We start from the raw sequence: 27,337 nt of genomic DNA on the forward strand, positions 1-27,337 counted from the left end.
ATTCCTATTAAATTACAAATTATTCATTTCATTTTGCAACTGATACTATCTTTTTTCCAATTTTGCTAATAGGAAAAGAATTATAATTAGGTATAATTAATTACTATTAGTAATTTAATATAGTCAAATTGCGGTCATCGTCTATTTTTTGACGGTTTTGCTAAGTGAGGACCGATTCGAGTCTGAGTTTATTTGTGAGGGACCAAATAATTAAAAAGATAATGTTAAGAACCAAGTTGATAAAACGGCCATATGTTAGGGATCACATTTGACCTTTACTCTTGTCTAAATGCAGTTCTGCACATAGATTGTGACAATATATATCACATTAGTAAATATTAGGACTAAATGCCTACATATATATAAGCTTCGATTTTTATCAAGTGGAAACAAGGAGGTTGTACGATGTATATCACATAACATGACAAAATATGACACTGCAAAGAGAGTAACTTATTCATCCACCATTAATTACTAGCCACTTGGTAGTAATTTTTTAGAATGTCAACCATTACATATTTTATTTCATTTTCACTATTTTTGCTAATTAGACTATATATATCACTAATGCATTTCACTTTATGAGCCATTTTTCACTAATTTTATTTTATATTTTTTAAAATCTGTGACGAACTAAAATGAAGAACAAATTTCAGGTCCTAAACATACAACGAAGTTTCTTATTGGTAGCTGGTATTAAGCTCAAATTATTAAAAAGTGGGGTAGTTGAATTTTTAATCTGGTGTTATATTTGAAAAATATTTGGTATTTTAGACTTTAGAGTGTAGTAATTTTTTAAAACATGCATTGAAATATTAAATGAGATCCTGCCCATATAAATTACTACTACTCCTATTATACAAGTGACTCTAAAATTCCAAAATTGCATCATAGAAAGAAACCAGCTGTTTCACATATGAAGGTATTAAATTATTTATCACTGAAATAATAAAGTAGAACAAAAAAAAATCGTTATTTTCAACACATTTATAAAAATTCCAAAATTGTTCTCCTCTGAATCTCTGAGAGAAAAAATTGTCATCAAAGAAAGAACCCAATTCATTCACATCCGAAGGAATTAATCAATGAAAGAAAAGCCCCATATCATCATTTTCAAACAAAATAGAAAAAATTGCAATCAAAGAAAGATAGCAATTCATTCAGAGGGTCCAAATTAGGACTCACATATCTCTATATAAAACTTGGCATTTCAAATGAACACCATGGTTGCAAGACTAGGCCAGTCCCTACTCATCATCTTCTTCTCTCTTCGACCACTCTCAAAACCTTCAACCGCGGCCATATATGATATACCCGTTTTTCCGAGGTGTACAGAAACACACCAGGCGTCTCCGCAATGCTCATCCGATCATACCTCCCAACCTCCACGACAACTTCATTAATCAAATTTGTCTGATTTTACTCCATTATATAACCTACATTTCTTCAATCTTTCAACAATTCACAACAAGAGCAAATGATCTAGACACCAAAAAAACTCATTACTATAATTTATAGCCATCCATATTAAAAAATCTCTTGGAAAAAACAATGAAGAAACCAGAATTATCAGATTTTCCAAATCTCCAATCTTTTCACCTATGGCACTTAAGGAATGTGAAATTTGACAACAAGAACAAATGATTTAGGCACCAAAAGAAGCCTCTCAACTAAACTATCAAGAAACCAACATGATACAAGTATCAAGAATGTGATCAAATGATCTAACTAGACACCAAAAAAGTCATATAGCCATTGTTGATTCAACAATTTACACAACCACACTCGAAAACTCCAAAAAACAATCAAGAAATCGAATCGATCCAAGATTCATAACACTTCCATTGATCAATTCCACAAATTTCCATTGTTGATTCAACAATTAGCATAACCATGCTCAAAAGCCTCTAAACCTAACCAATATGATCCAAGAATCACAGCTAACAGAACAGAAGCGCAATGAAATGATCTATCTAACACAAAAAAAGTCACACGGCCATTGTCGATTCAACGTTCAAAAACCACCCAACCTAGACAATCAAGATCAATCACAACCACTGAATCAATCAAGTAAACTCATACACGACTAAACGAACTCCACGAATCACCAACTTCATCAACAATCTTATCCAAATAAGGTGCCACAAATCTCCCAAAAAACTCCACATCCGTACACAGCACCATCGAAGCAATACTCGGCCAATTCTTAATCAAGCCCTTCTTCTCCAAAACCCTCAAAACCCCCAACCTCGGATTCAGCCTCTTCTCAATACTATACTGAAACACACAAGGCGTCCTTGCAATCATTGCCCTATCATACCTCCCCGTCTCCAGCAGCACCTCCGCCACTCTCCTAATCTTCCGCCTCGAACAAGTGAACACCTTCGGCGAGCTCCTGAACGCCCGCATTATATCCTCCTCCGAATACCCTAGCTCGCGGAGAGTCCCCAATTTCAGCTCCCAGCTCTCGCTCTTCATCGAGCTCACCGCCCTAACCGCGTAGATGAAGCTCTTGGAGCCCCTCTCCGACCCCATCGCGTCCGCCTTCTCCACGAATTTCCTCAGATTCTCCGGCTTGTGGAGGAAGAGCTGCGGCGAGGTCGTGAGCTGGATGATCTGCGCCATCGGCACGCCGCAGCTTTTTAGGTACTCAACATTGGGGATTAGAGTGCTCTCCATGTCGCAGAGGAATGCCCCCGACGCTTTGAGAAACTTCGCCGCGACGGCGGTGGATCCGAAGACCTCAATCAGGGCGGAGACGGAGGAGGAGATTCGAGGCACGCTGTGGTTCAGAACACGCGATTGGCGGGTGATTATCTCGACGACTTCGGCGGAGGTGAACCCTAGGGTTTGGAATGCCTCGAATTTGCGCTTGATGTTGGAATCGAGGTTGGAGGAGAGGAAATGGGGGGAAGTTTTGAGGATTTTCTCTAATTGATCGTTGGAGAAGCCGATTTGTTTGAGGAATGAGAGGACTGCGTCGGCGTTTTCATGGTTTCGGAGGCGGGATAGAGACGCGATGTGCGCGGCGGCGGCGGGGGAGAAATTGTGGTTTTTGATTAGGAATTTGGAGACTGCGGCGGCGTTTAAGGGCTGCTTTGCGGTGTCGGTGGAGAAGAAGAGAGAGAAGGGAGATTTGAGAAGAGAGGAATTGTGGCTGGAGAAGAAGGAGACCAGATTCCGGCGTAGGATTAGAATCGCCATAGGAAAAGATTAGAGCTTTTTGAGCTATGAATTTATTTCATGGAAGATTTAGGGGTTTAGGGATTAAGCCGGGAAAATTACGGACCTTTTTTTTAACTTTTTCTTGAAATTAATTAATCTAATTAAATGAAGAGTAATTATTCAATTTCATATTTTAATGAAAATAATTCAACCTTAAAATGAGTAATAACTATACTAAATATTTCAATTTTTAGTTTTAAAATGTCCAGACTCGTCACAAATAGCCACTAATTGATGTTCGAATCCGCTTAAGACCAATTGTGGTCGCTAGGATACTCCTACTCAAGAAAAGTTTCCCACGTCAGTACGTGACCCAACCAGCATTGTGCAAATGGGGACAAGGCTCGATGCCAATGTTGTCGCTGTTACAAACTTACAGGCATGGCCTTCCCTTGCCCTGCGGGAGATTCAGGCCCCAAAGTTAGGTGTTACTATTAAGGGTGTCAAAACGGGTAATTCCCATCCCGACCCTCTACCCAGTGATAGCGGAAAACGGGGCGGGGTTGGGTATCAAGATTTTCGGTGTTGCGGGTATCGGGTACCCGATATCCACACGGGTATACCCGAAATTAGGGCTGGGGAAAAATACCGAAAAAATGATATATCGCTCATATCGTATTGAAAAATATCGAAAATTTATCAAATTTTCGGTATATCGTAATTTTCGATACAATACGGTATCGTATCGTAAGTTTTTGATACGATAACGATATGAATTTCCTTATATCGCGATATATCTTTTTATATCGAATGTACGATATATATCGATATTTTTGATATATCGTTTTATATCGAATATACGATATATATTGAAAGATATTGAAATTCAATACAGAAGTTTAAAATTATAAATATATATAAATCCATTTAATTCATTCATATATTTAGAAAATATATATATGAAACTCTAATAAGAACACTATTTATTTTTATTATGTTGAAGTTTTATTATTTTTTGTGTTATTTTTTTGTTTTGAAATTATATTTTTCGATATACAGATATTCGATATGATAACGATATTTCGATATATCGTATATCGAAGAGTAAAGGCCAAAATTGGTCCTAAACATATGACCACTTTACGTTTTTGGTCCTAAACATTAACTTTTGGATTTTGTGGTCCTGAACATATGAAAATTTAATCATTTTGATCTTCCGTCAACATTTCCGTTAAAAACTAACAGTCAACGGGATTTAATCCCGAATTTGACCAAATTAAACTTTTAATTTTGCTTTTTTAATCTCTAATAATTCCCTAATTATTTTTAGGGATTAAAAATCAACAAGAAAGGCCACAACGTCCTCTTCTTCCTCAGAATCCGCCAAATTAGGGCTCTTCTCCCTCGTCTATGAATTCACCAAATTAGGGCTCTTCAACAAGAAAGGCCACAACGTCCTCTTCTTCCTCACCGACACCGCAATGCTCTTCTCCCTCTGCATCTACGGCGTCGTTTTCTGCGAAGACGCATTCCTCCACGCCCCCTATGTCTGCGGCGGCGGGTGGTGCGCCGCAACCGGTTTTTGGTAGTCGTGGTTGATTTGCTGGTACCCGGCGTTGGCTCCCGCAGCGGATCTGTAGCCATTGGTGTCGGGCTCGAGTGATTTTTCTTGCTGAAACAACCGCCCATTTTGGGGGGGGTTTGCTTTTTGTATTGATTGAGACAAGATTGCAACTTGAATTTCCGGAGAAGTGGGGATAAAAAGATAAAATCTGCAGAGGAATTGGATTTGTTTGGAGAAATGTTTGGGAGTGGATCCCCTGCTGTGGAGAAAACACAGCAGGGGCTGCTGTGCCACCAAACGACAGCGTTTCACTGGACTTTTACAAACTTATACTTCCTCAAATTTTATATCATTCCTTTACCCTGCATGGCCATTCCATTGTAATTATTGTAATGATTTACGCTGAACTATTATTTCACTATTAAATAAAAATTCATTAGGGGTATTGAATTAGTCATTATAATTTACGGAGTATTATTTAAGATATTATGATAAGTTAATTTTATATCATAGTTAGATGTCATCACTCAATAGTTGTAATCGGGAGTTATCAATTGTAGTTGTAGTTTATTTTTATAAAACATGATCAAATTCAGCAAGTAGTTTTATAGTAAAATGTGTTAATCTCAAATTTTATATAATTCCTCCGTCACATGTTACTCGCACTTATCAATTTCAGTTTGTCCGAAACTACTTATACCATTAATATTTTAAGTGATAATTAGAATATTTAATTAATATATTAGAATTAATTAAGTATTTCTTTAATAAGTGTTCTTTCATTATTCTTAAAATACTAATTTAATTACATTAGAAAATTAATCTAAATTTACGACCTAAAAAATGCAAGTAACATGAGATGGGAAAGTGCTAGTACTAATTTTTTTTTTAAATAATTGAAACTTTCTATTTATTATTTTAGTGTAAATTAGCATTTTATAATTGAAAGTTAACGATTTAAGAGATAATTGTCATTAAAATTACTATATTTAGAGTGTTAACTAAAATAATTTGATAAGAATACATAGTTTTGTTGTCATATCATACTTTTGATTTTTTCCATTAGTTTTAGTTTAACCATCATAAGACAATTGAGAAAACTGAAATGTTATATTGAAGTTTCAAAGTTATGAATTAGTTAAAATTTAATGAAAGTTATGATAATTGAGATTAACACATTTAAATATAAAACTACTTGCTGAATTTGATAAAGTTTTAGTTAAAATAAATTATAATTACAATTGATAAATCCCGATTGCAACTGATGACATCTAACTATGGTTTAAAATTAACTTACCATAATATTAATACTTAAAATACTAATATTAAAATAAGCACGTAAGTGGTAGCTGAATACTATTAATTAATGAAATTTTAGTTAGTATTAACAATCCGTAAATTATAATGACTAGTCCAACACTAATAATTAATCGTCATTTAATAGTGAAATAATTATTCAGCGTAAATCACTAAAATAATGATAATAATGAAATGGTGTTATTTAGGAGTAGTGACTAATAGTTCAGCGTAATTCTTAAACCACTAAAATAATGATTATAATGGAATGGTCAGGGCACCGAGAGTTAAAGTAATTTGGATAGAGATAAGTTTGTAAAAGTTGGTGAAACGCTGTCGTTTGGTGACACAGCAGTCCCTGCTGTGTTTTCTCCACAGCAGGGGATCCACTCCCGAAATGTTTTTGGAGACGCAACTTGAACTTGAATTGGATTTATGGAGAACCGAGAACCTAGATTTCTGCAACTTGAACTTGAATTGGATTTCTGGAGAACTTCAGTTTCTGAAACTTGAAGTTGAATTGGATTTCTGGAAAACTTGTTTGGAGAATTTTTGATTATTTGTTTTTAAATCTGATTTTAAATAAGTATTTACTAAATGAATTAGGGAGTAAAAATCAGAATTAAAAGTTTAATTTGGTCAAAATCAGGATTAAAGTCGTTGACAGTTAGTTTTTAACGGAAATGTTGACGGAGGATCAAAATGATCAAATTTCCATATGTTCAAGACCAAAAAATCCAAAAGATAATGTTTTGGACCAAAAACATAAAATGGTCATATGTTGAGGACCAATTTTGGCATTTACTCTATATCGAAATATCGATACGATAACGATATTGATATTATCCATATCGAAACTTTCGATACGATAACGATATGAAATTCTTTCATATCAATATTTTCGATACGAAACACGATACAACGTTTTCGATACGATATATCGTATCAACCCATCCCTTTCTGAAATACCCGATACACCTGATTATTATAGGATGAAGGGTTTATAGTTTTCAATTAATTAATTTAAGCATTTTAGTTTAGGTTGGGTTTATTTTCTAAAACTCCTCTCCTCTCTTCTAATCTATCCGCCTCCTCCTTCCATGGTTCCACCGCCGCCCGCAACGCCCTTCATCTGCCGGTGCCAGAGTTCAGATGAGTCATGAGTGTATTCTTTCCTTTTTCCATTCTATTTCTTATAGGAATTTAAAGTGTCATGAGTATATTACAGTATATTTACTCCATGTATAAATAATACACAGTGTACAACACACATAATTATATGCGTACAGCAGTAGTACACACACATTATTTGTATACTGCCAGTAGTACACTGTACACACATATATCTATATACTCTACTCTATTATATACTCCATATATATATATATATAGTCTTGTTAGGTTGAGATTTATTAACCTAATTGAGAATTGAGATGCAATCTCAGCCACTTATCCAGAATATTTGTGAAATGTCAACAGCATGTAGTTTATGTCAACAGAGGGGCATAATTGTAATTTTATTAAAAAAAATTTCATTTTTTTTTCATTTTTCATTTTTTTAAATTTTTTTTCAACTACATGTACAATTCATGTCAACTACACATCAAATGTCAACAACTTTATTCAATAAATACTATTTGACATGAATTGTACATGTAGTTGACATTATATTGTGTAGTTAATATGAATTGTATATGTAGTTGACATGAATTCTATACATAGTTGACATTATATTTGTGTAGTTGACATGAATTGTGTGTGTGGTTGACATGGATTGTACACATAGTTGACATTATATGTGTGTAGTTGACATGAATTGTATATGTAGTTGAAAAATAAAATTTAAAATAATTTAAAAAAATAAATTTTTTTAAGAAAATAAAAAAAAATTAAAAAATTAAAAAAGAATAAATAATTTTAAAATTTTTTAAAAAAATTAATAAAAAATTAAAATTAAAAATTAAAAAAAATATTTATTGAATAAAATTTACTATGACATTACCATTTTGCCCTTTCATAATTAATTAATCTAAAGATATTTCTGGACCACTCATTTAATAAAAATGAGTGGCTGATATTGCATCTCATTTCTCAATTAGCATAAAAAATCTCAATTGATCATAATCCTATCTATATATATATATAGGGGTGCCGATCATATCATAACTCATATTTATGTGATAACCTAAGAGCATCCGCAATGGTGCTTAGGCCAGCCATAGGCCAGCCATTCTCTCCTCTGCCACGTCAGCAACACTAAAAAAATCACCTGCCACGTCAGATTTAGGCCAGCCATAGGCCAGGCGCAATAAAAATAATTCAAAATATACTACATTTACGGAATTAAAATTGCGATATACGGAATTAAATTTACGACACATATACGGGAAAAATAATCCATTCCATTAAAAAAAAATTACAAAGATTTTAAAAAAAAAGTACATGATTTTTTTTTAAAAAAAAGGGCTTCAACAAACGAGCCCCGCCACTCTCTACTCCTCATCGCCGTCGTCGTCGTCCTCGTCGTCGCCGCCGCCGCTGCCGCCACCTGTGGTATCTGAGCCCACGTCGGAACCCCCCAGCCGTGACCTCGCGATCTCTAAATCAGCACGCAACCAGTGGATCGTCGCACACCTCCAACCACCCCTTGGCCACCGCGGCGTACTCATCCTCCGTCCACTTCCTCCGGCCAGTGGCAGCGGGCTGCGATGACTCGCCGACCGCCTTGCCCTTCCCCTTCCCCCTCGTCTTCTTCTTCGGCGCGGCCGGCGTCGCTGGAACGGGAGTATCATCGTCCCCGAGATCGATCCCCATATCATGCAATGACAGAAGGTCATCGCCAGAGAACTGCGTCTCCACCGGGGTCGACGTGTGAGACGCAGCCGTCAAAAAATCAAGCGAGGGCCGATATACCGCATCCCCTCCCGGTGACCCCTGCACCCCCCCCCCCCCCCCCCCCCGCCACATCATCCTCATCTGCTGCAGCATCATCTACTGCTGCATCTGGGGCATACCCCCCCCACCCGGGCGCTGACTGCCCGCCGCTCCCCTGCCCGCCGCCCGACATACCCCCCTGGTTCCCCCATCGCCCCCCCCGGCGCACCAGCCATCATCCCCATCATCTGATTCCAAGGGATGTTAAATCCCGGGCCCATCTGCCCCCATCCAGATCCCACGGGTACTGTGGGAGTCTGAGAGCCGCTCGTCGCCGGACTGGACTCGTTGTTGTGATCCATCACTCGATGATGCTCTTGAACAGAAAGTTGTAGAGAGAGAGAATCGTTAAAACAAGCGGTGCAAATGAAAATGAAACGAAAATCGCGTTTATATATGATTTAAAAAAAAAAAAATCGAAAATCGGCGCTGGCCGATCGCTGGCCGATCGGGCCTCCACAATGGCGGCTAGCCGATCGGCTAGCGCTTCGGCCAGCGACGAGCGATCGGCTAGCCCACGCCGATCCGCTCGCCGAAATCGCGTTTGCCGATTGCAATGGTTCGGCTAGCCGATCGGCTAGCGCGACGAATCGGCTAGCCGGTCGCTAGCCGACCATTGCGGATGCTCTAATAACCCTATCATTTTATGGGTTAAAAGTATCATTTTTATTAAAAATGATATTTATATTCGATAAAATGATATTTTTTCATCATGCATAAAATGATACTTTTATTCCAAAGAATGATATTCTGTTCCATAAAATGATATTTTTCGTCCATAAAATAAGGGTTATTAGGTTATCACCATAAATATGGGTTATGATATGAAACTTATATATTGGAAGTGTGTCAATTCAATAAACATTAAAATACTCCATACAAATGAAAAATTAGGCATGTCGGGGTCGGGTACCCGCAACTTCGGGTGTAGGATACTCGACTCGGGTATCAGGATTACCCGATACAGGGGCGGAGCCAGAAATTCTCCTTAGGAGGGGTCAGGTATCGAGACTAAGTTTTTGGATTAAATTGGGTGCGGGTAGCCAAGAGTATCCGTTTCGACACCCCGAGTAGCTATTGCCGAACAAGATAAGGATTTTCATGTTGCTAGAATTTTACTTGAATTTTGGAATTGATCATTTGTTCTTGTGCTATTAAAATATGAAGCCTATAACGATTCAGTTCTTCCCTCTTATTCAAAAGAGAACACAGAACTTTGGTTTTATTGACTTATTTTAGGCAATCTCCAGTAGCTATTGCATATTTTAACCTTACAATTTCGGAGGAAATATAAGAAAGGACATTGAAATTATTTTTAAAAATAACTGTTTTTGTACTTTTTCAAATGACATAGTTCACGGATATATTCTGACTGCAGATTAGCTGCCAGTGTATACGGACGAAGAACCGTTTGTATAGTCCTATTAAATTATTTACGTTTAAAACAGATAAAAATTAAACGAGTTCAAAAATATGGTGATGTTATTCTGATTTCTGATTATGTCGGCAACAATTTCCAGAGAGGGAATGGTTTATAAATATAATTAAAGAGAGATAACGGTATATATTGAATTCAAAATTTGTTCCCGAATCTGCACTTTGATGAACATTCACGACTCAAATTTCCAACACACTGTGCTTTAGAACTCTATCAAAGGAATCCTCATGAAATTATGTAACAAAAACGAAAAAATTCACTACAAATTGAGTTTCAAATGTCAAAAAACAGCAGATGTAAACACAAATCAACGATTCACACATTGCCGAGCTTACGGTGTTTAGATGAATTATTAGCTTCTTCTCTGATGAAGCAAGCAAATCTGAGAGAGAGAAATAGGGATCGGATCCAGTGGTAAACCACATCACTCCAAGAATTCCAAATTGACAAGCAATTTGTCGAAATTCTTGAAGAGATGTAGCATACCTATGGAGCGGTTCCCTTCAATTGAATTTGGGGGAAAGAGAAAAGCTGCGCAGAGATATAAACCCTAGATTCTAACCTATTTGGGGAAATGAAATGGGAGTGCCTATATATAGGCGCTTCCACACACAGCACAGACACGTGCGTCGCTACGTAAGAAAATAAAAAGGAAATCTTCCATTTGTTAATTAATTAATTAAAATATGCTAATTAATTAAACAACATTTTTAAAATTTTATCTAATACTGTGTGATGATAAATTAAAGTGACAGATTAAGAGTTAAATTTAAACGACTATTTCGGATTTTATAATTAATTGGTACAAGAATTAGTGAGAAAATACTTATACCACTCCAATTAGAATACCATATCTTCTAGTGGAATTTTATTGATAAATAAATCATTCTTTGAATATGATTTAACTTAATTGTCCAATAGTATTTTTACTTGTTAGTAGAGCAATGAAGATCAAAGAGCATAATAAAAAATATCAAACTTATGGTTATTGCAACACGGTGATCAATAGAAAGTAGAAACAAGTTGAAAAACATTCAATTTATATATTGGTAAGCCTTAACCATGATGAAGTCAAAACTCAAAAACAAAACTAGGTTCTACCACAACGATTTTCTAACACAAGCAAAATTTCAAACATAGAAGGATCCTAAGCAACAAAAGAGAATAATGTAGTTCGTCTTCAATGATCTCCGGGTAAATTTTTGATGATGTCGGAGTCACCTGAAAAATAAAATACAGAAACACATCATGACTTGGATAATTCTGCTCAAGAGCTCGATTTTTACTAGGAATATAATCAATGGGCAGATGTGTATACAGAAAACATCAGTGTTATACCTGGGTCAACTATGCTGAGGCATGAAACACGGAAGTACTTCCCACATGCCGTCCCAAGATCAACATTGTCTACGCAGAAAAAGTCATAGGTAAGCAAAGAATGGAACTAAACAGATGTCCAATGCTCAATGGTGGTAAAAGGAATGAGGAAACAACTTGGCAGACAAGAACATAGCAGCCGGTCAACGTCTTACCAATTAGTCACAAGCAAGACATAAAGAACATGAATTAAGTTTCTACAGTGGTGGAAAATTATCACAAGTTAAAATTATAGCAAACTTCTATGTGAATGGAGTGCATCTCTTTTAGATGCAAATGCAAATGCAAATGCATAAATGATCACACAATGAAATGTATTAGAGGAAGAGACTTGTAGAACTGAATCGAATAGCATGTCACACTTCGGGGCATTATACATAAGTCATTAAGTTACTACACTTGATATATACTACTACATATAGCAACACATCAGGATGCTCGACAATGGTAAAATGCAAAAAGGAAACAACTTGAGGGACATAAGAACTCAGCAGCCACCTGCACCGTGCAAGCAATCAAAACTAGGTCGTACATACAGAGTGTTAAACTGATCACAATCCACTATCAGGATCGTGTCTCTTTTAGATGCAAATGAAAAACTGATCACACAATGAAATGTATTTGAGGGAAGAAACTTATGGAGCTGAAAGAAAAAAACTGAAAGCAATTTATCGTACATTCGACACAAATAAAAGGCACAATAAAGAAAATCTCCTAATTCAGCTACAAATATTGCTAACACCATTGGAATTCAACACCTCATACTTCATGAATGAAAATAATAGTATAAACCCAACTAAAATAAACTAAAAGGGGGAAGAAACTCACTCCCATTGTAATGATGAACACCAATCTTAGCAAGCATTGCATAGTACTCAATCTCAGACTTCCTCAACGGTGGGCAGTTGTTGGAAATCAATATCAATTTACCTGCCATGAATTTAGCCCTAATTCATTAAAACAGATTCTTCAAACAACACTGAACATAGTTTGCTATAATAATCGTGACCTAAAACAAACCTTTGGAATTCCTGAGCGTCTTGAGCACAGTTTTGTAACCAAGAGTGTATTTACCACTCTTCATCACAAGAGCCAGCCTGTTGTTGGTGCTCTCATGAGTCTTCTTCTGCAATTTTTCCAATTTTTAATCGAATCAAATTCCATTATCACACGTTAATCCAAATAGTTAAATCAAGAGATAGCATCAAATACATATAGCATTAAACACATATATGAATGCTTAGAGATAGAAAGTGGAAGGTGTACCGTCTTTTTTCCGGCGGCCACCATCGTAGAGACTGGGGAGAGCGACGGCGGCGATTGGAATAATTGGGTGGAAATTGGATTTGTGGGTAGGGTTTATGGAGTGGTTATTTGGATTTTAATTTAATTCTTAATGGGTCTCAGTTGGCCCAAAATTATTAATCGTGGGCCTTCTGTGTAATGAGTAATGATTAAGGAGTAATGCTTAAAATGGCTAATAGTCGAAAATTACTATCTCCTCATCATTTAAAATTGCACTCAACATGAAAAATATAAATTAATATCTTCATAATATATTTAGGTGTGTTCGGTTGGCAAGACTAAATCTCATGATTAAATATGTATTATGTTTGGTTCATAAGATTGACCCCCTCAACTTAATCTTAGATGGATAGTCTTATGATAATTAATCATAGCCCTCCCCTCTAATTAAAATAATTCTACAACTTAATCCTAGATAGATAGTCTCATGATTATTAGTCATGCAACCGAACCCCATCTTAAATGTTTAAATGTGAAAATTGATGTGTACTTTAATTAAATTATACTCCCTCCGTCCCGCTTTAGCAGTCCCATTGACTTTTCTGCACTCGTTTTATAAAAATGATAATAAATAGTTAAACTGGAGAAATAATAACGTAAAAAATAGAATAATATAGAGAAGAGTCTTATCTACATTATTATCTTTTTTACTTTATTATTTCTTTACTTTAACTATTTATTATCATTTTTACAAAACGAGTGAGACTGCTAAAGCGGGACGGAGGGAGTATAAAATTACAGAACAAATGGCATAGATTTTACCTCGATTAAATATATGTGATGGTTTGGATAGTCGATTTCCGTAGTTGGTTGATGAATTTGGCATCTTTAATTTGGACGATGAATTAATGAACAAAGTGGAGTTAAAGAAAGGGGTCAAATCATGTAGTGGTACAAGGTTATAAATAACCATTTGTCTTTTAATACTTAGAGCATTCCCAATGGGTTCCCTTAAAACTCCCTTATTTCTCCCTTATTTCTGCCACATCAGCGCCACATCAGCACCATAATTTATCCCCAGTTTTTAGCCAACTTTTAGCCAACTGCTCCAATGGTTTCTCCCTTATTTCTCCCTTATTTCTCCCTAACTCAACATTTCATTTTTACAAATTTAGCCGTTAAAAATAAAAAAACGTCGAATTATCGCCGAATCGCGCCCACAGTGGGCGGCGATGATTCGGCGATTTTTCGGCGATGAATCGCCGGATGGCGTTAAATCGGGAGAAAAATCGCCGATTTTTCGCCGAATTCCTTTCATTGGTCGGCGAAAACTCGGCGATTTTCGGCGAAAAGTCGCCGAGTTTTCGCCGACGCCATTGGGAGTGCTCTTAGACTTCTTATTTTATTTTCAGTTTATGGGTAATAATTTTAATTAATAGGATTTCGATTGTCTTACTAACTAATCTTATGCCGTTGGGTCTCTTCTGTAAATGCTGTGGTTTTTGGAGGGATGGAGTGTCGTTTGGTTGATCTGTGCATATTTTTGCTAATATCGAAGGTTTGTGTTCTTTGATCTTCATATTTACCTAATATTGTTTCTTTTTTTGAAAAAGATAGTACTAGTATTTTTATTTTCATTTTAGGGGATTCTTGATTTTTTCTTTTGAACGTGATTTTGTATTTCTGGTTTTGGAAGCTATAGGTTGAGAATGCAGCTGTTTTTTTAAAGTGGAAAAATACATAGTTTTGGTTTATAGCAATATTTGAAATGTTAGTGGTGAAACGCTCACCCTTATTGGATTATTGATTGGATTTCTTCCATGATTTTATGAATTTGCTCCTTCACAGCTGTTTTACCCTTCTCTTGTTAACAAAATTAGGGCTTTTCTGTTTTAAGTTTGTATAGATTTTACCACTACATAGGATCAGCCTTGTATAGCCTAAGCCCTAAGTAGAAGCTTGCAAGATCCTAACAACTGGGACCGGACCCTCGTCAACCCGTACTCTTTTTCACGTCACCTGCAAAGTGTGGAAAGAGTGTAAGAATCTGTTGGTACTATTACCACCCCCGGAGTGTCAATTGGAGAATTCTGCTTTGTTGGGTCAATTGGTCCCACAACTTGGCTTATTAAAGAATTTGAACTACTTGTATTCTGTTTGCTTCTGTCTCTGCATATTCTTTCTTAGCATTATGATCTGGATACCCACAAGTGAATTGCTCGTTTTCGTATCTTTTTTCCAACCAATGCATAATTTGCTGACTTGCGTCGCATTGTTTCTGTTGATGTATATGAGCCTACAGGGAGTTACACAACAATAATATCAGCGGGCCACTTCCCACTGATCTCGGAAATCTGATTAATTTGGAGAGTCGGGATCTGTACATGAACAGTTTCACCGTCCCATTCCTGAATCGTTGGGGAAGCTTCCCAAACTGTGGCTATTGTCGAGCGAATAGTATGTTCGTTAATTCGTTTCAATTCAAAAACCTCATGCGAATCTTATTGTCTGTTGTTATGTTTGTTGTAACTTGTAAGGACAGTCGGCTTAACAGAAACAGCTTGACAGGTCCCATCCCTATGTCACTGACCAACGTCTCGTCCCTACAAGTGCTGTGAGTGAGTGTCCTGAGTTCGTCTAAACTACTTATTTTCTGTTTTTATCTCATTGCATTGCCATGAACCTCACTGATTTATCGAACAACCAGCTTTCGGGTGTGGTTCTGGATAACGGCTCCTTTCCATTGTTTCACGCGTATCAGGTATCCCAGTCACGCATCTATTAGTTTGGGACGACGTTTTCCACTGCTCTTTCTCTCATATCGATTTCTAACAATAGATGACATGCGTTTGCAGTTTTGCAAATAACTCGAACCTGTGTGGCCCCACCACTGGACGGCCATGCCCTGGATCGCCTCCATTTTCTCCGCCACCCCATCTCTTGTTTCGAGGTATTCCAAGATTAGTATCATTCAGCTCGTCATTGTTGGAAAGCATAATCGAAATGCGGAAAATAAAAGACACTAAAATGCTTCAATATTGAACTTCGATGATTGTACTTTACTAAATTCAACTCTTTATATAGAATGAAGTAAGGACTTTTAACTTCATCAAAATTTCAAATACTAAAAGATGAAATCTATCAACAACTAAGCAGCTTGATTTTTTCCCCATCTTAGCTTGATTTTTGCCTTGATCTTCCCTTGATTCCGACAGTCTTAAGACTGATCTTAACACAACTTTCTTCCTTTTCGAACTTTTTATGCTATATTGCTACTAATACACTAGTCGTATGATTGCATACTCTGATATGTAAATGCAGAAGAAAAACAGGAGCCATTGTTGGTGGAGTTGCGGCGACCGCTACTCAGCTATTTGCTGCAACGGCAATCGCCATTGCAAACCACAAGAATATAACTTGGATGTACCAGGTTGTGAATTGATTCAAAAATGTTAACTCTATGAATATGGAGTATTCTTGTTGTCTCCCATGAACTTATCCGATTGCATTGCAGAGCCCCCGGAGTACATCTCAGACAGCTCTTCGGGAAGGTGTATAAAGGACGTCTTGCTGATTGCTCGCTCGTCGTTGTTAAACGACTCATGGAGGAGAGGACGCTGGCAGAGAGCTTCAGTTTCAAACAGAGGTCGAGATGATAAGTATGGCCGTGCACTGGAACCTTCTTATGCTTTGTGGCTTTTGTATGACTCCAACGGAACGGTTGCTTGTTTATCCATATATGGCTAATGGGAGCATTGCATCATGTTTTTGAGTTTTTTTCTTTCTACCTACGGTTTGTTGTTGATTGGTAATACTTCAATTTTAAGAGCCTAATCTCATCCACGTGCATCCGTTGCAGAACGTCCGCCACTCGATTGGCCGACTAGGAAGCGTATAGCTCTCGGATCCGCCAATTGCTTGGCATATTTGCACGACCAATGTGACCCAGAGGTCATCCGAGAAAACCAATGTTTTTCAGATACGAGATTATGCTTCATGAGCTGATAAACGGGCAGAGGGCTTTGGATCTGACTCGCCTAGCGAATGACGATGAAGTCATGTTGCTCGATTGGGTACGTTATCTCACCTTTATTCATTAGATTCGAATTTCGAGTTCACAAAGATATATAGAAATATTGCATTTCCAGGGATGATGCTTCACTAGACAGCCCTAGTGTAACTGTAGAGGAATATACTTAATAATGTCAACATTATAAGTAATCAAAGAATTGAAAATTCTACCAAATTTAAGTTACTATAATTTCATGAAAATAGTGAGATTGTGCATGTGGAAAAATACAGTCAGAGAATTTTCATAAGCAAAATTTGGTAAATTTTCTAATTTCTTGTCACGTGACAAGGATCCGTTGTGACTAGGCATGCCATGAGAGACCATCACAATAGTTGTAAACACCTTCTCCCACTATTTTCCTTTTCTCTTTTTATCCATTTATTTTTCCTTTTCCCTTTTCTCTTTTCCTTACCCTTTCTTTTTAATGGGCAAAGGTCCATTTTTTTCTCTCAACTTCTATCTACTTTTTTAACGCTTTTTAAAAAAAAAACATATATCTATGTTTACATTTTGTTACTTTTTAACTTTTAGCACAATTTTATTATTAATTTTAATTTATTTATGTATTAATTAGTTTTATTTAAATCAAATAAAAATATAAAAATTTAGTTATGTAAATTATATGTATCTGATTAAATATATGTAGATAGGATGTTGAAAAATAAAATTATAATACTACTTACAACCAAATCTATTACACTAAATAATTAAAGTGATGAAGTGGATGAAATACTATAGTGAATAGCAATCAATGTATTGATATGACACTAAAGTAAAGCACACATTTTTACACTATGTTCAAGAATAAAGAACCATGGTTTTAAAAAGTCGAAGCTTTTGGTCTGAATCAGAGATAATGGCATCTGTATTTTGATGGCCTATCTGTAAATGCTGTGGGTTTTAGCTATAGATACAGTTTCTTGTATGTATATGTGGTTTGGTTGATCTTGTTGATCTTGATGATGAAGAAGTTGATGGTGAGATGGAGTGTGGTTTGGTTGATCTTGTTGGTGCATATTTCTGCTAATATTGAAAGTTTGTATTCTTTCATCTTCTTATTTACCTAATAATAATATTGTGTGTTGTCTTCTATATCTTGTTTCTATTTCATGTTTGTCTGAATAGGTGATGTCTTGCATAGCCTTAGGACAAACTTACAAGATCCGAACAACGAGCTCAAAACCTGGGACTCGAGCCATCCCAACCCGTGCACTTGGTTTCACGTCATCTGCAACAACGATTTCATTGTGGAAAGACTGTGAGAATTTGTTCTGCCTACTACCCTTCGTTTGTGCTTGTCTGAGCGTTGGTCTAATCTTGCTTCGTTCGACTCTGCCGTCAGTGATCTAGGGAATTCGGCTTTGTCTGGTCTGTTAGTCCCACAGCTCGGCCTATTGAAGAATTTGAAGTACTTGTAAGCTAGTTTTCTGTTTGCTTCTGTTGATTTTGAATAGGGATGGTATCTTATTTCCAACCAATGCATAATTTGGTGTGTTAGTATAAAGATTCTTGATCATATTTTTATAGGGAGTTGTACAACAACAACTTCAGCGGGGCAGTTCCCGATGATCTCGGAAATCTGAGTAACTTGGAGAGTCTGGACCTGTACATGAATAATTTCACCGGTCCCATTCCTGAAACGTTGGGGAGACTTTCCAAACTACGGCGCCTGTAAGTCTAGTCGAGAAAAAAATTGTCCGTTTCTATTCAGAAACCTATTGTGAATCTTATTGTTTTTATGTTTGTTGTAAGAACAGCCGGCTTAACAACAACAGCTTCACAGGTCCCATCCCTATGTCACTCACCAACCTCGCATCCCTACAAGTGTTGTGAGTATCCTAAGTTGGTACAAACTAGCACTCCCTTCATCCCGAGGTAGATGTCACACTTGGGTGGTGGTGGCACGAGATTTTAGGGATGATGTTTTGTGTGTTAAGTAGAGAGAGAGAGTATATTAATGTGAAAAAGAACTTTTTCAAAAAAAAATGTGACATAAACTAAAAATGAAAGTGTGACATCTACCTTGAGATGGAGGGAGTTCTTATTTTCTGTTTTTATCATTGAGTTTGTTGTGAATCCTACAGGGATTTGTCGAATAATCAGCTTTCAGGTGTGGTTCCGGATAACGGCTCCTTTTCATTATTCACGCCTATTAGGTATTCCGATCACACATAGATTGGGTGTTTGCAGTTTTGAAAATACCATATAGGTCAGAGTCAACATTTTACCTCTGTGTTTGCAGTTTTGATAATAACTTGAAACTGCGTGGCCTTGGAATAGGACCACCATGCCTTGGATTGCCTGTGTTATCTCCGTCCCCTCCGTATGTTCCACAACCCCGAGGTATTCCTAGTTTAACATCATATCTTTATTCAGCATGAAGACTCTGGAACGAGACGAGTTTTAATGAGAAATTTGTAAAGTAGGAGAAATAAAAGAGAAAAACAATTGAAATAGTGTTAGTGCATAGTGAAATGTGTGGTGAGAAAGATTTTTAAAAAAAAATATAAGTGAACTAATTTTGATAGACGGGCCAAACCGGTAAATAAAACTATTCCTACTTCCGTTATGTAAATTGCAGGAGGATATAGTATGACGGTGGTAGTCATTGCTGGCGGAGTATCGACTGGCGCTGCAATTCTATCAGCTGCACTAGCAAGCGCCATTGCATTGTGGTGTCGGAGCAGAATACAAGAACTTTACTTCGATGTACCTGGTCTGTCTTTGGTTTGATTCGAGAATGCTAACTCTATAAATAGGGAATAATCTTGTTTTTTCTTGTGATCTTATTTGATTCCGTTGCAGAGGAAGAGGATCCCGAAGTATATCTCGGACAGCTCAAGAGATTCTCTCTCCGAGAGCTGCAAGTCGCAACCGACAATTTCAGCAAGGAAAATATTGTGGGGACAGGCGGCTTCTCGAAGGTGTATAGAGGACGTCTTGCCGATGGCTCGCTCGTTGCTGTTAAGAGACTCAAGGATGGGAGGACTCCCGGCGGAGAGCTTCAGTTTCAATCGGAGGTCGAGATGATAAGTAAGGCCGCACACCGGAATCTTCTTAGACTTTGTGGCTTTTGTATGACTCTAACGGAACGGTTGCTCGTTTATCCTTATATGGCTAATGGGAGCGTTGCATCACGTTTACGAGGTTCTTTCTACCTACAATTTATTGTTAAATTGGTAACACTTGGATTTTAAGAACCTAAACTCGTCCGTTGTAGAACGTCAGCCTAATGAGCCGCCGCTCAATTGGCTGACTAGGAAGCACATCGCTCTTGGTTCCGCACAAGGCCTGTCGTATTTGCATGATCATTGCGACCCGAAGATCATTCTTCGCGACGTCAAGGCAGCAAACATCTTGCTAGATGACGAGTTTGAGGCCGTTGTCGGAGATTATGGTATGGTTAAACTTATGAATCATAACGATACCCACGTGACAACTTCTGTTTGTGGCACCATGGGACATATCGCTCCAGAGTACATATCCACCGGAAAATTAACAGAGAAAATCGATGTTTACGGATACGGAATTACGCTTCTTGAGCTGATAACTGGACAGAAGGCTTTCGATCTGGCTCGCTTTGCCAAGGACAATGATGTTTTGTTGCTAGATTGGGTACGTAATCTCCTTATTCATTAGTTCGGATTTCGAGTTAGGATGGATACATTGCATTTTCATAAGCAAAATGACAACGATAAGACGCTAGGTCGTTCCGTTTTGAGATTTCATCTACGAGTTTTATGCACTGCCAAACGAGAATCCTTGAATGTTTACGACAACACATCAATTTTTAGGTCATTGGACTTCTAAAAGAGAAGAAGTTCGAAACCATGGTCGATCCCAATATGCAGAGCATTTACATCGAATCAGAAGTCGAGCAGCTGATCCAGATCTCTGTCCTATGCACACAAAGATCCTCAATGGACCGGCCTAAGATGTCGGAAGTGGTGAGGATGCTAAAAGGCGACGGGCTGCAGCTGGCCGAGAAATGGGACGAATGGCTCAAGGCCGAGGCCCATAGGCAGGACGTCGAACTTGCTCCTCACCCGATTAGAGCACTGACTCGACCGAATATTTACACGAGGTCGAGTTGTCCGGTCCAAGCTAAGAGCCCTTCATAATTTTATTTTTTTGAAATGATTTGCATAGTTTTATCATGGATGCCCTTAGCTTATTCAAAGAAAAAATAACTAAAACATGTTGACAAGTTAATACTTAATAGGTTGCATGTACCCTACCTACTCTATTGTATTGTGCGTTGCCCCCATCACATTTGCATTTATCGTTCCACTTATTTGACTAAAATATACCTATATAAAAATATTTCTTAAACCTTTATTTCATAAAGTAACAAAAAAATTGTCCCACGTAAATACTTAGAAAATAAATAAAAAGGTCACAAAGCGAAAGGGGGAAAAAGCTTTATTTATTAAAGTATCAAAAGAATTGTCCCACGTTATAATTTAAGTCGTAAAGGAGAATCAAAACAAATAAAAAGTTCACAAAGTGAATGGGAAAGAGCTGCAATTAATATAGTAGTAGAAGATAAAATGGTACCACCGGGCTCCATTAAAGTTGACATTCAATTCAAATTCGTAAAGTTAACATTCAATTCAATTAGTTAAACAAGATAATAAAAAAATTAAATTTAAAATAACTTAAATTAGGCTTTATCTATGATTAAATTAGTTGAATGTATTAAATTAGTGAAATGGATAATCGTTACATACAATTTAATCTTGACATATGAATAGGCTGAGATGCATTTTCATGGACCGAGAAATGATAAAAATAAAAAATAAAAAAAATATATGAAAACCAAACTGCACATAAGCTTCCTGAATTCTAGCTATGTAACTACTACCTCAACTAAGATTAACGTAGTCTCTACTAATATTTTTTTCTGCGTCCGTCTAGATGACGAGGCGAGTGTACGAGACCACTAGTTAGCTATCCTCTAATCAATTTTCCCTTTTTCCTACTGTATTTCTTTTTATCCATTTCTTTCCCTTTTTCCTCCTTTTTTGCGATTGGGCAACTTTTTATGAAATTAAAAATGATTTGCTTGTATTAAAGGAAGTTAAAAATGATGAAGGCAATAACTCCATTGTGGTGAAGCTCTATAAAAAGTGTTGAAAAAGTATAAGACTAAAAAAAATCAAAGGATGGATACATATATAGGAATGTTGCATTTCAGTGGCCCTATATGGTAATATGGATTAGTTTGCAATTTTCAGGTCAAAGGACTTCTAAAAAAGAAGAAGCTCAAAATGTTGGTAGATCCTGAGATCAATTACATCGAATCAGAAGTGGTGCAGCTGATCTCTCCTATGCACGCAAAGCTCCTCGATGGACCGGCCTAAGATGTCGGAAGTGGTGAGGATGCTAAAAGGCGATGGGCTGCAACTGGCCGAGAAATGGGACGAATGGCTCAAGGCCGAGTAGGTCGAACTTGGTCATCACCCGACTTCCGAGACCGAATATTTACACGCTGTCGAGTTGTCCGGTCCAAGCTAAGAGCCATTCATAATTTTATTTTTTAAATGATTTGCATACTTTTGGAATGGATTGCATGAAAAAAAATACTTTTATTCATTAATTTCACTTTTTAGGTTGCTATCTCTCATATTATACTCCCTCCGTGCCAAGTCTAAGTGAGACATTTATATTTTGCCACAAGAATTTAGGTAGTGGTGTGTGAAGACAAAAAAGCCCATGCATTTTTCACCACATTCAAATCTGGTGGTAAAGACTTGGATCGGGTTATAGTTTGTGTATTTTTTGACTATTAGCCCTAATTAAAATAAATAAAAGTTATAGATTTTACCTAATTTCTATGGAACATAAACATAGTATGTGATGGTTTGGATAATCAATTTCCCTACTTGGTTCAGAAATCTGGCATCTTTAATTTTGAATGAGTTTATGAACAAAGTGGTTATGAAGAAAGGGGTTAATTTATTAGGAGAAGTAAAGGTGTATTATATGTGAATCATGTGATCTTGTTTTTCATCAATGTTATTTCTTTTATATATTAAATAATTTGCACTGTATTACCCTACCTACTCTATTGTTGCGTTGCCCCCATCACATTTTCATTTATCATTCATTCCACTTACAAATATTTCTTAAAGCTTTATTTCATAAAGTATCAAAAGTGTTGTCCCACGTAACGATTTATGTCATAAAATTTTCCAAAAATTAATAAAAAGGTCACAAAGTGAATCCCCACGTAACAATTTAAGTCGTAAAGGAGAATACTCAAAAATAAATATAAAGGTCACAAAGTGAATTGGGAAACAAGTGGAGTTAATATGGAAGATAAAATGTAAATACAAATAGGTTCTATTAAAGTTCAAATTCAATTCATTAGACAAGATGGCAATGAAATAAGTTAAATTAGACCATATTTCGCATTAAATTAGTTGAACATGTGAAAGTGAAATGGATAATTGCAAGATACGTACAATTTAATCTTGACATATAGATATAGTATAAATAATTAAATATGCTGAGATACATTTCATGGGCCAAGAAATGATCAACAAAAAAAAAAAAAAGTATGAAAACCAAACAGCGCATAAGCTTCCTGAATTATCTAATCAATTTTCCCTTTTTCCCACTGTTTTTCTTTTTCTCATATCTTTTTATCGTGTCTTTCCTTAATAAAGGAAGTTAAAATTGATGAAGGCAATGATATGATATGACATGACACTAATATAAGAATAAAAAAAAATCAAAGCTTTAGCCCTGATTGAGGGATAGCTATAGATGCAGTTTGTTGTATGTATATGTGGTGGTGATGATGAAGAAGAAGTTGATGGAGAGATGGAGTGTGGTTTGGTTGATCTTGTTGGTGGTGCATATTTCTGCTAATATGGAAAGTCTGTTTTCTTTCATCTTTATTTGGTTGTTTTTTTTGTTTTGGGTTTTGTCTTCTATTTCATGTTTGTGTGAATAGGTGATGCCTTGCAAAGCCTTAAGACAAGCTTACAAGATCCGAAAAACGAGCTCATAACCTGGGACCCGACCCATGCCGACCCGTGCAGTTGGTTCCACGTCACCTGCAACGCCAACCGCATCGTGGACAGACTGTAAGAATCTGCTCTTCTTACTACCCCTCGCCTCGTTGGTCTAATCTTGCGCCTTCAGTGATCTAGGAAACTCGGCTTTGTCTGGCCAGTTAGTCCCAGAGCTCGGCCAATTGAAGAATTTGAAGTACCTGTGAGCCTTGTTTTGTGTTTGCTTCCGTATCTTTTTTCCAGCGTAAAGATTCTCAATCATATTTTTGCAGGGCGTTGTACAACAACAAGATCAGCGGGGCAGTTCCTGATGAACTCGGAGACCTAACTAATTTGGAGAGCCTGGACCTGTACATGAACACTTTTACCGGTCCCATTCCTGAAACGTTGGGGCAGCTTTCCAAGCTGCGTATCCTGTAAGTCTAGTCGACCAAAAACATTCCGCTTTCTATTCAAAAACGTCCTACGAATCTCACATATGGTCCTTGTAAGGACAGCCGGCTAAACAAAAACAGCTTCACGGGTCCCATCCCTACGTCATTAACCAACCTCTCGGCTCTACAAGTGTTGTGAGTGTCCCGAGTTCTTCTAAAATGGAGTACTTGTTTTTCTGTTTTATCATTGCGAATTCCTGCAGGGATTTTTCGAACAACCAGCTTTCAGGTGTGGTTCCGGATAATGGCTCGTTTTCGTTGTTCACGCCTATTAGGTATTCCGATCACACATAGATGTGTGTTTGCAGTTTCGAAAATACCATATAAGTGAGAGTTAACATTTTACCTTTTGTGTGTTTGCAGTTTCGAAAATAACTCGGAGCTGTGTGGCCCTGTCATTGGAAAGCCATGCCCGGGATCGCCTCCGTTTTCTCCGCCCCCTCCGATTATTCCGCCATCCCGAGGTATTCCTAGTGTAATAATACATCTTTTTTATATATGTTTTAATACGAAATTAATAAAGTAGGAGAAAGTTAAAGAAAAGTAGTTGAAATAGTGTCAGTAGATAGTGAAACCTACATCAGTAGTGGAGTAGTGTAATGTGTGGTGAAAACGTTTCTAACATGGTAAAACGAAACTATTTTTTGGTGACGAAGGGAGTACTAGATAGGCCGAGTTGCTTTGTATAATCTACTTGCGTTATGTAAATGCAGGAGGAGATAGTATGACGGGAGCCATTGCTGGCGGAGTTGCGGCTGGTGCTGCTCTGCTATTAGCTGCACCGGCAGTCGCCATTGCATGGTGGTGTCGGAGCAGAAAACCACAAGAATATTACTTCGATGTACCAGGTCTGTCTCTGGTTTGATTCAAAAATGTTAACTCTACGAATATGGAATAATCTTGTTGTTTCGTGTGCACTTATCCGATTGCATTGCAGCGGATGAGGATCCCGAAGTACATCTCGGTCAGCTCAAGAGATTCTCTCTCCGAGAGCTGCAAGTTGCAACGGACAATTTCAGCAAGGAACATATTTTGGGGACAGGCGGCTTCGCAAAGGTGTATAAAGGACGTCTTGTCGATGGCTCACTCGTTGCTGTTAAAAAACTCAAGGATGGGAGGACTCCCAGCGGAGAGCTTCAGTTTCAGTCGGAGGTCGAGATGATAAGTTTGGCCGTGCACCGAAATCTTCTTAGACTTTATGGCTTTTGTATGAGTCCGACGGAACGATTGCTCGTTTATCCGTATATGGATAATGGGAGCGTTGCATCATGTTTACGAACAGGTTCTTTATTTTTTGTTGGTTGGTAATACTTCGATTTTAAGAACCTAAACTCATCCATGTTCACCCGTTGTAGAACGTCAACCTAATGAGCCGCCGAGGCCGCCGCTCGATTGGCAGACTAGGAAGAACATTGCTCTCGGTTCTGCCCGAGGCCTGTCGTATTTGCATGAAAACTGCGACCCGAAGATCATTCATCGCGACGTCAAGGCTGCGAACATCTTGCTAGACAAGGATTTTGAGGCTGTTGTGGGAGATTTTGGTATGGCTAAACTTATGAATTATAAGGATACCCATGTGACAACTACTGTTTGTGGCACCCTGGGACATATCGCTCCAGAGTACATATCCACTGGAAAATCATCTGAGAAAACCGATGTTTACGGATACGGAATTATGCTTCTTGAGCTGATAACCGGGCAGAAGGCTTTCGATCTGGCTCGCTTTGCCAAGGACGATGATGTTTTGTTGCTAGATTGGGTACGTATTCTCCTTTATTATTATTAGTTTGAATTATTTCGAGTTACAATGGATACATAGAAATGTTGCATTTTCATAAGCAAAACGAAACGAATATTTAGATGCAATATGAGATGCTGAATAAATTGATCCATCTTAAATCTCAAGCCATATACAATGCTAGGCCATTCCGTTTCGAGATTTCATCTATGAGTTTTACGTTTACGCACTGCCAAACGAGAATTCCGATACTAAGTAGCGAACTCATCATTCAGGTCAAGGGACTTCTAAAAGAGAAGAAGTTCAAAAAGATGGTCGATCCCAATATGCAGAGCAATTACATTGAATCAGAAGTCGAGCTGCTGATCAAGGTCTCTGTCCTATGCACGCAAAAATCATCGGTGGACCGGCCTAAGATGTCTGAAGTGGTAAGAATACTAGAAGGCGACGGGCTGGGCGATAAATGGGATGAATGGCTGAAGGCCGAGGCTCACAGGCAAGAGCTCGAAGATGCTTCTCGCCAGAATTACGATTGGGCCATCCACTCAACAACAAATTTAGACGCGGTCGAGCTGTCCGGTCCAAGGTGACCTACATGTGTTATCAAATAATTGTACCGAAATTTATACTAGAAAAAGAGGAAGTGATCTTTCGTACATGTGTTACAAATAAAATTTAGAATCTTTATCACTAGCTAGAGACTTGTAATTTTTTTAAATCCATTTTTTTTTACGAAAAAAAGGTGTGAATAAACATGAAGTTGTTTCTCTAGCGTCGGGGGTTCGAGTCACTATAGTCAAGGGGTAAATAGGGAACCATTGCTCGGTTCGATATCAAATAAGAAAGACACCTTTGGAGAAATCGAGGTTAGGCTCAAATATCACAATATACTCCAAACCCCAGGATTTAGGATATATCGTCAAATATCTTTAAAATATGATAAAAAAAAAATGGTGAAAATAACTAAGTAATTTTCTTCAACAAGAGATGGTCAAAACCGTGTCCAGATCCCAGCATAATCCAAACATTCACTATATAACTATGGTATTTCG

General features: G+C 37.4%; 4 protein-coding genes across 10 annotated transcripts; 2 read left to right on the top strand and 2 right to left on the bottom strand.

Annotated features, from left to right (window-relative positions):
- Positions 1 to 1,818: 1,818 nt before the first annotated feature.
- On the bottom strand, positions 1,819 to 3,236 carry LOC125217827 (transcription termination factor MTERF8, chloroplastic-like). The gene has a single exon (XM_048119376.2). The coding sequence runs from the start codon at positions 3,202 to 3,204 to the stop codon at positions 2,077 to 2,079; it is 1,128 nt and encodes a 375-aa protein (XP_047975333.2). The 5' UTR covers positions 3,205 to 3,236; the 3' UTR covers positions 1,819 to 2,076.
- An 8,184-nt stretch (positions 3,237 to 11,420) lies between these two features.
- LOC125219242 (large ribosomal subunit protein eL30-like) lies at positions 11,421 to 13,194 on the bottom strand. Its single transcript, XM_048121161.2, has 5 exons — positions 13,041 to 13,194; positions 12,795 to 12,900; positions 12,603 to 12,704; positions 11,736 to 11,804; positions 11,421 to 11,618 (listed from the first exon to the last, which is right to left on the bottom strand). The coding sequence occupies exons 1-5, from the start codon at positions 13,062 to 13,064 to the stop codon at positions 11,578 to 11,580; spliced, it is 342 nt and encodes a 113-aa protein (XP_047977118.1). The 5' UTR covers positions 13,065 to 13,194; the 3' UTR covers positions 11,421 to 11,577.
- Positions 13,195 to 14,429: 1,235 nt separating this feature from the next.
- Positions 14,430 to 21,382, top strand: LOC125219240 (somatic embryogenesis receptor kinase 2-like). Of its 7 annotated transcripts, none has more exons than XM_089062892.1 (17): positions 14,430 to 14,577; positions 15,322 to 15,476; positions 15,588 to 15,637; positions 15,727 to 15,780; positions 15,875 to 15,969; positions 16,341 to 16,449; positions 16,534 to 16,678; positions 16,879 to 17,092; positions 18,217 to 18,505; positions 18,619 to 18,762; positions 18,849 to 18,920; positions 19,176 to 19,247; positions 19,334 to 19,434; positions 19,673 to 19,807; positions 19,897 to 20,238; positions 20,312 to 20,706; positions 20,886 to 21,381. In XM_089062892.1, exons 10-17 carry the CDS (start codon positions 18,701 to 18,703, stop codon positions 21,210 to 21,212), a joined length of 1,506 nt encoding a protein of 501 aa, XP_088919018.1. In that variant the 5' UTR covers positions 14,430 to 14,577; positions 15,322 to 15,476; positions 15,588 to 15,637; positions 15,727 to 15,780; positions 15,875 to 15,969; positions 16,341 to 16,449; positions 16,534 to 16,678; positions 16,879 to 17,092; positions 18,217 to 18,505; positions 18,619 to 18,700; the 3' UTR covers positions 21,213 to 21,381. The 7 variants fall into 7 exon arrangements, with proteins under 7 accessions (XP_088919018.1, XP_088919019.1, XP_047977113.2 ...); XM_089062893.1 differs by having other exon boundaries at positions 18,233 to 18,505; XM_048121156.2 differs by lacking the exons at positions 14,430 to 14,577; positions 15,322 to 15,476; positions 15,588 to 15,637; ... (3 more) ...; positions 16,534 to 16,678; positions 16,879 to 17,092 and adding an exon at positions 17,689 to 18,126 and having other exon boundaries at positions 18,217 to 18,349; positions 18,434 to 18,505; positions 18,875 to 18,920; positions 19,195 to 19,247; positions 20,886 to 21,382.
- Positions 21,383 to 23,881: 2,499 nt separating this feature from the next.
- LOC125222341 (somatic embryogenesis receptor kinase 2-like) lies at positions 23,882 to 27,056 on the top strand. Its single transcript, XM_048124871.2, has 11 exons — positions 23,882 to 23,975; positions 24,053 to 24,185; positions 24,244 to 24,315; positions 24,386 to 24,529; positions 24,611 to 24,682; positions 24,751 to 24,822; positions 24,911 to 25,011; positions 25,261 to 25,395; positions 25,485 to 25,829; positions 25,903 to 26,306; positions 26,561 to 27,056. The coding sequence occupies exons 1-11, from the start codon at positions 23,894 to 23,896 to the stop codon at positions 26,873 to 26,875; spliced, it is 1,875 nt and encodes a 624-aa protein (XP_047980828.2). The 5' UTR covers positions 23,882 to 23,893; the 3' UTR covers positions 26,876 to 27,056.
- The last annotated feature ends 281 nt before the right edge of the window (positions 27,057 to 27,337 follow it).

This window comes from Salvia hispanica, chromosome 1, assembly GCF_029641045.1.
Source record: "Salvia hispanica isolate PSC_SH4W2 chromosome 1, Shi_PSC_v1, whole genome shotgun sequence".
Classification (NCBI taxonomy): Eukaryota; Viridiplantae; Streptophyta; class Magnoliopsida; order Lamiales; family Lamiaceae; genus Salvia; species Salvia hispanica.

Bases quoted from the DNA above. Each gene is read 5' to 3' on its own strand.
- LOC125219240 (XM_048121154.2), top strand. From the start codon at position 18,051: ATGATGAAGAAGTTGATGGTGAGATGGAGTGTGGTTTGGTTGATCTTG. The intron at 18,127-18,216 runs GTTTGTATTCTT...TTGTCTGAATAG, and splicing joins TATTTCTGCTAATATTGAAA to GTGATGTCTTGCATAGCCTT. The intron at 19,808-19,896 runs GTCTGTCTTTGG...ATTCCGTTGCAG, and splicing joins ACTTTACTTCGATGTACCTG to AGGAAGAGGATCCCGAAGTA.
- LOC125219242 (XM_048121161.2), bottom strand. From the start codon at position 13,064: ATGGTGGCCGCCGGAAAAAAGACG. The intron at 12,901-13,040 runs GTACACCTTCCA...GAAAAATTGCAG, and splicing joins TGGCCGCCGGAAAAAAGACG to AAGAAGACTCATGAGAGCAC. The intron at 11,619-11,735 runs GTATAACACTGA...TTTATTTTTCAG, and splicing joins CCTCAGCATAGTTGACCCAG to GTGACTCCGACATCATCAAA.
- LOC125222341 (XM_048124871.2), top strand. From the start codon at position 23,894: ATGATGAAGAAGAAGTTGATGGAGAGATGGAGTGTGGTTTGGTTGATC. The intron at 24,316-24,385 runs GTGAGCCTTGTT...ATATTTTTGCAG, and splicing joins TTGAAGAATTTGAAGTACCT to GGCGTTGTACAACAACAAGA. The intron at 24,530-24,610 runs GTAAGTCTAGTC...TTGTAAGGACAG, and splicing joins CTTTCCAAGCTGCGTATCCT to CCGGCTAAACAAAAACAGCT.
- LOC125217827 (XM_048119376.2), bottom strand. From the start codon at position 3,204: ATGGCGATTCTAATCCTACGCCGGAATCTGGTCTCCTTCTTCTCCAGC.